At 35.1% G+C, this 10,211-nt stretch overlaps 1 protein-coding gene across 1 annotated transcript; it reads right to left on the bottom strand.

Moving 5' to 3' along the window:
• Positions 1–7,630: 7,630 nt before the first annotated feature.
• Positions 7,631–9,505, bottom strand: LOC111408153. Its single transcript, XM_023037955.1, has 5 exons — positions 9,327–9,505; positions 9,180–9,214; positions 8,446–8,614; positions 8,259–8,403; positions 7,631–8,191 (listed from the first exon to the last, which is right to left on the bottom strand). The coding sequence occupies exons 1-5, from the start codon at positions 9,503–9,505 to the stop codon at positions 7,631–7,633; spliced, it is 1,089 nt and encodes a 362-aa protein (XP_022893723.1).
• Positions 9,506–10,211: the final 706 nt, after the last annotated feature.

Genomic DNA, 10,211 nt, shown 5'->3' with positions numbered 1-10,211 from the left:
CTCGCTAAATGCATAAGATAAGAATTTTATTTAAAATCATTTAGGGCCCAATGGAAATATAAAATATTATTTGGTTAAATACATATTAAGCAACTTCTTAATTGAAAATTTCTACTTTTTGCTGTTGGTTTGTTTTTTTTTCACCAAAAATATGCATGTAAGAAAGTAAGTATTTATGATTGCAATGCTTGCATTGCTTCACTTGGAGACACAATCGATGTATCACTGCTATTAGCTAAATCCTGGTCATTCTCAATAGAAGTATTCGGTACTTCTTGAATAATCTCTTTTTCGGTATGCTATTACATCATAATATTATTTTCACTAAGATAATTCTAGAGATGTTTAGCATGTATCACATTTCTATAATGTCGAGTAAAAATCTTATTTACTTAGTCCTTATTTTTTCCATTAAATCAAAACTCTCTTCTTCTCAAACTCATTTTCAACCATATGTCGATAAAATAAAATGTTTTGCTCGAAAAATCAAAATCTTTTCTTACTTTTTAACCACACACTATTCAAAAAATCACTATTTAAAAACTTATTTTCCTCAAAAAATTTATTTTTAATGGAAGACAAACATAGATGTAATCTATCAATATCCAACCAACTCACCGATTACATTTTTCTTTAACAACACAAAAAATTTATTAATAGATATATAGCACATCATAGATTTTGATCTAGGAATCCCCTAATTTCATTGTTGAATTTGTACATTATAGACACATCATTGGTACTTAATATATGATGAACACCTTGCTTATTAAATCATATACATTCGGTGACGTGTCATATAAATTCATTAACGAATTTTCAATTTAATTCAAATGTTGAGGTCCCACCATCAAGTTATCAACCAACATGTTTATAGATGCATCATCGATGCTAAACATAATATGAATACCGGTGCTTATTAGATCATTCGAGTGTATATATATTTTTTGAAAGACATGGAATTATATTAACCTAGAGTTTATATTTAAGTTACAATCAATATATTTATCTTTTAAAAAAAATGACTATCTTATGGGAAAAAATACACTTTAAAATTAGAAAAAATTATTAACCAATCGCCCAATGCTTTGCAAAAATAAAAATAAAAATAAAAAATAAAAAAACCGCCCTCATTTATAACAAAGAAACTCAAAAAAATAAAAAAATAAAAAATAATCCCTTTATAAAGATTATATCCTCGGTAACACAATAATTAGGCGCATCTAATAGATTTTAATTAACATGCAAAATTTGATTTGCTCGAGTTCTCATGTGTAGAACATAAAGTATAAATTTCTTCCAACGCCGTGAACCCATTTACGTACTCCTTATATCTGTCGAATTCGCCAAGTGTTTCAGATTTGGACAGCTTTGTAATTTCAGGTAAATTTACTTCTGGGAAATCTTCCAATTCTAGAGGAGCATAGGGGGATTCACCAAACATTCCTGTGTAATTTGGAATTCCAACATCCTAAACCAAAACACAATATCACGAAATACATTAAATTCAAGAAAGAGACTAATGTATCCAACCTTGAATGAAAGAAGATGTGAGAGAAAAACTTTTTGAGAGAGAGAATGGCTAGGAGAAGAAAACACATTTTTTTGCTGGAAACCAGGTTGTCTTGTGTGTGAAGAATTAACTGTTTTCAATGCTATATATATAAAATCAACCCCAAAGATTTGGGACCAAAGGAAAAAGCCCATTGTACAGGGCTTTTTCTACAGGGTTTATACAGGGGCCCTCACTGTAGCGAGGGCCCTACATGTATAAAAAAAATAAAAAATTAACGCGGCCCCCACTAATGTGAATACCTGTAAAATATTTGGCAAAAATAACCCTGTACATGTAGGGTGGTTGGGGACCAAAAGGGGCCAGCGGTGAAGCTATGCCCACGTAAGGCCTTCATAGGTGTTAATTGGGGGACAAATAGCCCATGAATTCCTTACTTCAGTGTTGAGAAATAAAAGAAGACTTGCCCCCCGGGCATAGCCCAGTGATGCAAACGATAGGAGTGAGGTTATCTCAAATCTTGCTCGCAGCTACAGTGTGGGGGTTCTATTCCTAAGACATTGAATTGGACTCCTTGTAGGTGCAGTGTACAGACAGCTCTTGTTCTCTGACCTGTTGGAGTACATCCCGCGATTTATCTCCCTCACAAAGCTTTAGGGGCGGGGCGATGGGGGCCCTCAAGGTTGGGGTTTGACCTTTAATAAAAGAAGACTTCCTCCAGCTCGTAACTTCAAAAGTTGATGTTAAAAGCATCCTTTCCTGAACCTTAGAATCAGTCGAGGGCATTACAGCTAACGTGTTGTCTTTCTAGCAAGACTATACTACAAAATTTTGAGCTTGGAAAGACTGAATGCCTTGACTAGGGAGAGAAAGTCCCCTCCTTTGTCATTTGATCCAATATCGTTCCATCATGGCTAGGGGGAAAGATGCATGAGTAACGGTGATTTTGGAATGTACTAGTTGGGAGCAAGAATTTCAAGGAACATTCGGAACATTTCGATCTCAAAGATTGACAAATCAATTGAAAAGATAGAGCTAGAATTAATATACAATTTTTGGGTTCATTATGTAGCTTGTATTAAATAAACCACCTTGAACTCGAGAAATAATTATTTCAAATAAGTTATGTCCATGATATTGAGGTTGAATGATATTACCTTAACTCTTAATTAATTCAGTTAATATTGATTCAAAAATCTTTCCAATTCAGCCACATGTACTTCTGGTTGAAATGGAGAAATACCTTTTTAGTTGGCTATGATTTGTTTTTGATGTGTAGATTACACTTGAAAGGGAAAAAAAAATTAATAATAATTTCAAAGGTTTGAATGAACTATTATATAATATATTATGGCCAATTTTCTTGGCATAATACACAGAAATCATGACATTGTGCTATCAATATATCAGCTGTCCTTGGTTTAAAATTAGGTAAACTATCTTGTTTGAGTTTGAAATGAATTGAAGAAACGTACTCATCAAAAGACAAACCAATAAATTGAGCCACTTACGTGGAAAAACACGTGGCTTTATGTTGTAATACAAATATCATTGATAGTATACAAGTAAAGAATTTTTGTCTACCTTAAATAAATATTTCAAGTTCGGAATAAAAGTTGGATATACACGCACTATATCGGAGAAAAGTCTTACATCTTGTTTGATATTTATTCTCTAAAAATATATTTTTCTCTCTCTTCTTTTCAATCATGCATTATTCATTAAAATAATATTACAAGTAAATAAAAATCTTTTTCATATTTTTCAACTACACATTTTCCATTAATCTACTATTATAAAATACACTTTTCATAAAATTGGGGCTCAAAAACCCTCTTAAATCGTAAAACTATTGCCTTTTTTAAATTTAAAAAAAAAAAAAAACCTCTTTTTATCAATCAAGGTAGGATTTTGAGGTGCAAGTGATTTGTTCCATTTAATTTTATTACTTCTTGTTAATAAAGATTATGCCGATGAATTTACGCGATATGATATGATGTAAGCTTTTATCAGATTTTTAAAGATACGATATACGTTATTATTATTTTGATGCAAGAGTTTATATTTTTATTTGGGACTATGTAATACTCGTGTCCTATTGAGTATTCTCGTATACTCACTTCTTTTCTCAAGTTAGAAGGGGTCCTTGGTTAGTGAATGATTAAGTGTTGCTATTGTAACTGGATCTAATAAAGATAATAAATTAAATTCAGTGTAACATGTCTAAAATTTATTCCTTTATGTTATGAATCCATCTGCATGTGGAATTTGAAATATATTTTATTTGTCAAATCAATTTCATATTTGTTGGCTATGATGTAAAATAAAATGACCATTTGTATGATTTCATCACATGAATTACGATGTGCAGAAGTTATGAAATGAACATACGTAAAATTATCGCTGAACTTCAAATTTTGAGGCACTAGCAGCAAGTTATATTTTTATGGACTTCTCCTTCTAATTTCGTGTTTCCTTACAATTCTAGAAAATAGCTTTCGGTGGCATTTACATAATATACAATTCCAGAAAAATTGCTTGTGCGAGATTTATATAATATACATTAATTCAGTAATAAATAAACCTTATGTTTCTTTTATCCTTGATTTTGCATATCATTGAAAATATGGATACTGTAGCTTCAAAGATTAATAAAATAAAATCAAATATTTAATTATCATACATATATGTAAATTTTGGAAAATGATGAAATGTAAAACACAGAATCAGGAAATGAACAGAAATGATTGAAGAGAAATTCTCATTCTATATTTATCAACTTGCTGAAAAATTAATTATACACACCTTACGTTATATACACATAGACGAGACAAAAAGAATATTCCAACCTAACCAACTCTATACATGCAGCAAAAGAAAAAATTACACATCACACTATTCTGTCATAATTGCAGTAGATAGCTAGTCTTGTGTATCAAAAATTGTCTTCTGCATATCTGGGCTTAGATGGGCAGCTGCTGGTGAAAATGGACCACATGACAGATTTGTTACTGATGCTGTGTATCTGTTGGGCTTGATGGATTTCTTATTCTGCAAGAGCCCCCGGCAAGATGGAGAATAGATGTTAACTATTCCCATCTTGGACATATAAGCAAAGAGAAGAGAGGAAGGTAAAGCTTTGGTAAGCAAGTCTGCAAGTTGAAATTGTGTTCTAACATGTTTAGTGATGATAGAGCCTTCTTGAATTTTATCTCGTACAAGATGACAGTCCAATTCAATGTGTTTTGTGCGTTCATGAAACACCGAGTTGGCTGCAATATGTAAGGCAGCTTGGTTGTCGCAATGTAACACAACTGGTTGGATATGAGGAATCTGGAGATCAAGAAGAAGATATTTTAGCCAAGTGATCTCACAACAAGTGCTAGCCATGGCTCTGTACTCGGCTTCTGCAGATGATCGAGATACAATGGTCTGTTTCTTTGAGCGCCATGAGATTAAGGACTGTCCTAGGAGAATGCAATAACCTGTCACTGATCTTCTAGAGTCAGGACATGAGGTCCAACTAGAATCACAGAAGGCTTGTAAAGTCAGTGAAGATGAAGAGGGAAATAAAATCCCTTGGCCAGGAGCATTCTTCAAATAGCGCAAAATGTTGTTCGCAACTTGAAGATGTGGAAGCCTTGGTGAATCCATGAATTGACTCAAGTTGTGGACTGCATAACTCAAGTCCGGTCTGGTGATAGTAAGATAGAGCAAACGCCCTACCAACCTGCGATACATAGAAGGATCTGTAAGAGACTCCTCTGTGGTTTTGCTCAGATTCAAATTAGGGTCCATTGGAAGCTTCAAAGGCTTAACACCAAGGGCACCCGAGTTAGCTAGGATGTCAAGAGCATATTTTCTTTGAAAAATATGTATTCCTTGATCTGATCGAGCCACTTCTATGCCAAGAAAATATTTAAGAGCGCCAAGTGTTTTAATTTGAAACTGATCACTTAGAAAGGCTTGTAAAGCATGAATAGAGTTCATAGAAGTACTTGCCACGATAATGTCATCTACATAAACTAAGAGAGCAGTGAATGTAGAGTCTTTAATTTGAGTGAAGAGGCTGTAATCTGCCTTTGATTGGATATAACCAAATTGAATCAATAGACTGGAAAATTTTGCATACCATTGTCTCGAGACTTGTTTCAAGCCATAAAGACTTTTATTCAACCTGCAAACTTGTTTGTGTTCTCCTTTAGCGTAGCCTGGTGGTCTCTTCATATACACTTCCTCATCTAAATCTCCATGGAGAAAGGCATTGTTAACATCGAATTGATACAAGTGCCACCCCTTAATGGCTACAATGGCCAAAAGAGATCTAATGGTAACCAACTTAGCTACGGGGGAAAATGTTTCATGATAATCTATTCCTTCTTGTTGTGTAAATCTCTTAGCTACCAACCTCGCTTTATATCTCTCGACACTACAATCAGCATGATATTTGATTTTGTAAACCCACCTACAACCCACTGCCTCCTTGCCAGGCGGTAAATCAGTGAGTGTCCAAGTGTTATTGATTTCAAGAGCCATCAACTCATTATCCATAGCTTTAACCCAATGGGGACTCCTTACAGCTTCACTGAAATTTGTCCCTTGACCCTTGACAGTGAAGGAGAAGAAGTGGTGGAAGTGGCTCGTACAGGTTATGTAGAAACAGCTTGCTTACAATGAAAATCTTGTAAATATTGAGGAGCATTTCTAGTCCTACATGATCTGCGAAGAGATGGTTCAACAAGCCTAACAGGTGAAGATGTTGTTTGCGGAGAAGATGTAGGACTGGAGTGAGAAATGGGAGAATCGGAAGAGTGAGGTGCAGGGGAATCGGTTGAGTGAATTATGGGAGATTGAGTGGAGGTAATAGAAGTAGGTGGAGAAAGAGAAAATGAAGAATTGTCTGGTATAGGATTTGTGATAACATGTTGATTAGGGAAAGATTGATGTGAAGGAATAGGTGTAGAAGACTTAAGAGGGAACGCCGTTTCATGAAAAATGACATTGCGAGAGATAAAGATGGTGTGAGATTGTAAATCAAGTAACTTGTAACCTTTGACGCCGAAAGGATAACCAATAAAAAAGGAAGGTCTGCTCCTAGGATCGAATTTCTTGCGGCCTTGTGAGAGAGTAGAAGCAAAAGTTAAACAACCAAACACTTTCATGTGGTTGTATTGAGGCTTGACGCCAAACAAAATTTCAAAAGGGCTCTTGTTGTGCAATAATGGAGTAGGAGTACGATTTATGATGTAAGTAGCTGTGAGGATACATTCTGACCAAAATTTGACAGGAACACCAGATTGGAACAATAAGGCTCGTGCTACATTAAGCAAATGCTGATTTTTTCTTTCAGCGACTCCATTTTGTTGTGGGGTTTCGACACACGTTTTTTGATGAATGATTCCCTTTTGGGAGTAAAAATCATTAAGGTGAAACTCTGTTCCATTGTCACTCAGAAGTATTTTTATTCTAGTTCCAAATTGATTTTTAACTAGGTTGGTAAAAGACACAAGGCATTTCTTAGTGTCTGATTTGTGTTTGAGCATGTATACCCATGTACTACGTGACAAGTCATCAATGATGGATAAGAAATATGAAGAACCATCATGTGAAGTGACAGAATAGGGCCCCCACAAGTCACAGTGAATTAATTCAAACAAATTAACTGATTTGTGCTCACTTAAGGAAAAAGAAGATTTGTGTTGCCTAGCCAAATAATAGTTAGAGCAAGGAAGAGAAGTTTGTGACTTCAAGTTTAAAGATGCAGTTACAAACGAGTCTTTTATAAGCCCGAGTCTAGCATCTGCAATATGGCCTAAGCGATAGTGCCATAACTCATGCTCAGTGAGTTTGTTGATTACAAAAGCTGAAGAGAAATTTAAATTGCAAGAAAGTCGAGAGACGGCATGTTGGAGAGCTTTAGGGGAGATCTCGTCAAGCTGTAGGTAGTACAAGCCACGCTCCATCCTACCCTTCCCAATCGTTGTCCAGGATGCAAGGTCCAGACATAGGAGTGGATTGAGAGTTAGAAGAACTAGTAGGAAGCAGAGATTGAATCTGGTTAGCCACATGTGAAGTTGTAGGAGAGTCCTTGTGTTTGAACAAAGCCATGAGGTCATTCTATTGATCTTTGGTCAAAGAAACGCTATCACAATTATCCTCCCCATTAATGTCCATGCTCTGAACAGAAACATGATTAGCAAATTTTCCAGTTCCCTTAGACTTGTTGTGCATTTTATGACTCGCTGGGTAGCCATGTAACTTATAACATCTGTCTACCATGTGTCCTGTCATATTGCAATGGCTGCAAATTGGTGCCTCTGCATTACTAGCTTTAAAACACTTTTCAAAATGATGACCAGGGATTTTACAGAATTTGCAGTATGGCCTTTCCTTATTGGGATCAGTATTTTGTGGGTTTTGAGGTTTAAAATTGGGATTGGTGTTTCTGGTGTAAAAGGCAACAGAGTCAGAACCAGCAAGAGTGGAGGTAGTTTGTCGTTGCCTTTCCTTCTGTTGAACATACGAAAAGACTTTATCGACATGGGAAAGTGGCTCAATAAGCATGATTTGGTCTCGGGTATGTTCATAAACATCATTTAGGCCCATCAAAAATTGAAAAGTGCAGTCTCTATGATATCTATCAACCAATACCTTAAGCTTTCTTTCCACAATGACAATCTGGAATTGGGTCATAAATAGCAAGTTCATCCCAAATACCTTTTAGTTTACCATAATAAACACTAACAAAATCTCCCTCTTGAGACAAATTGACCAGTGCTCTTTTGAGTTGGTAAATACGTGGAGCATTCTGCAGAGAAAAGCGTTCAGCCAATTCATTCCAAATCCCAGAGGCATCATCCATGAAGGCAACACTAGACCGAAGTTCTGGACTGATAGCATTATGAATCTAAGAAATTACCATGTCATTGCACCTTGCCCAAGCTTCAAACAGATCATCTGTCGGATTGAGAGGTTTGGAAATTTTTCCATTGATGAAGCCAAGCTTGTTCTTGGCTCTAAGAGCACGCTGCATCGAGCGTGACCAGGTTTCATAATTGTTTGTAGTTAACAGATCAGAAACAAGATTTGCTCCTGGGTTATCTGATGTTTCAAGGCGAAAAAGGATTAAGTGGGTCTGCAAAATTGGTATGTTGGTTGGTCTTTGATTGAAGGAAAGAAGATGTATTCTCGAGAGGAGTTTCAATAGGAGGTGAAGATGTATTCTCAAGAGCCGCCATTAAAGCTCTGATACCATGTAAATTTGGGAAAATGATGAAATGTAAAACACTGAATTAGGAAATGAACTGAAATGATTGAAGAGAAATTCTCATTCTATATTCATCAACTTACTGAAAAATTGAATTATACACAAGAGGCACCTTACGTTATATACACATAGAGGAGACAAAAGGAATATTCCAACCTAACCAACTCTATACATGCAGCAAAAGAAAAAATTACACATCACATTATTCTGTTATAATTGCAGTAGATAGCTAGTCTTGTGTATCAGAAATTGTCTTTTGCATATCAGGACTTAGATGGCCAGCTGCTGGTGAAAATGGGCCACATGACAGATTTGTTACTGATGCTGTGTATTTGTTGGGCTTGATGGATTTCTTATTCTGCAAGAGAGAATAAGAAGAAGGGAAGCAATGCTACTGACTTTGCTTGCAAGTAGGAGCAAGGCAAGACGACATGCTAAAATGAGAGGGCACAAAAGGAAAGAAACGGCATACAATTTGAGTTTGCTCGATTGAGCAAACAAACACTACTAATGGCTTGCACCTGCGAGCGATTAGAGGAAACTTACGATATTTCTCGCTTGCTATTTTCCGAATTTGGTCTAGTTTGCACGACCTTCAAGGACATTATTGGTACTTTTTGCACGAGATGAGGGGTCGAAAACATCGGAGTGTATTTTGTGCCTTTGATATAGGCCTGGGCATCAGGTGGGTCGGTCCGGGCATTGAAATACCCAGAATCACCCATTATGTTTTGGGTATTTCGCAAATGAAACCATTCCGATCTTTGTAAATACTGGAACCAAACTCAAACCCAAATCGTAGGCTCCGATTCAATTTCAGTTCTACCCATAACATTTTTATATACATTTATTTAATAAATATTTCACATAAACCCCTTGTACATATACATAATACGCTGCTACTTGAAAATATATGTGCAATGGAGAAAATCCAGTTAAAAAATCTTCAAAAAGCAAAATATTGGATACTAAAAGTCACGAAAATAGGAGAAAAATAAAAATAAAAAATGAAATTATAATTTGAGGAAAATCACTTTTCTTAATAAATCTTATTCGATCTCTAAGAGATGCATACTAGGCATGTAATTTAATTATGAACAATGCTTGAATTCTTCTACTTGTAAAACCAACTGATATAAATAAATAAATAAATAAATAGTTAATATAGTATCAAAAAATTACTGTCTACATATTGAACTTACCCTTTTTGAATAAAAAATAAATATTTAAAAAGAGAATCACGAACTCAAGATAACAAAAAGGTACAACACGACATGAGCAATGAATATATCAAATTCAATTACCACGCATCATGAAATAATTAAAAAATCAGTTAAATTTATTAATGATACAAGAAAGTAAAAAGCTTGGATTGCAAAAGAATGAACGCTTTGATTCATGAACTTATATTATAATCTATTTGAAATTTTT

This window comes from Olea europaea, chromosome 13, assembly GCF_002742605.1.
Source record: "Olea europaea var. sylvestris chromosome 13, O_europaea_v1, whole genome shotgun sequence".
NCBI classification, from domain to species: domain Eukaryota; kingdom Viridiplantae; phylum Streptophyta; class Magnoliopsida; order Lamiales; family Oleaceae; genus Olea; species Olea europaea.
Note: the sequence above shows the minus strand (reverse complement) of the source record. Positions and strands in the feature narration are given on the sequence as shown.

Excerpts from the sequence above, each read along its gene's own strand:
- LOC111408153 (XM_023037955.1), bottom strand. The coding sequence starts at position 9,505 with ATGGGTGATTCTGGGTATTTCAATGCCCGGACCGACCCACCTGATGCC. Across the intron at positions 8,615-9,179 it reads TGCTCCTACTTGCAAGCAAA|ATAACCCAGGAGCAAATCTT; the intron begins GTCAGTAGCATT and ends TTGAAACATCAG. Across the intron at positions 8,192-8,258 it reads TGTCTCAAGAGGGAGATTTT|ATTGTCATTGTGGAAAGAAA; the intron begins GTTAGTGTTTAT and ends ACCCAATTCCAG.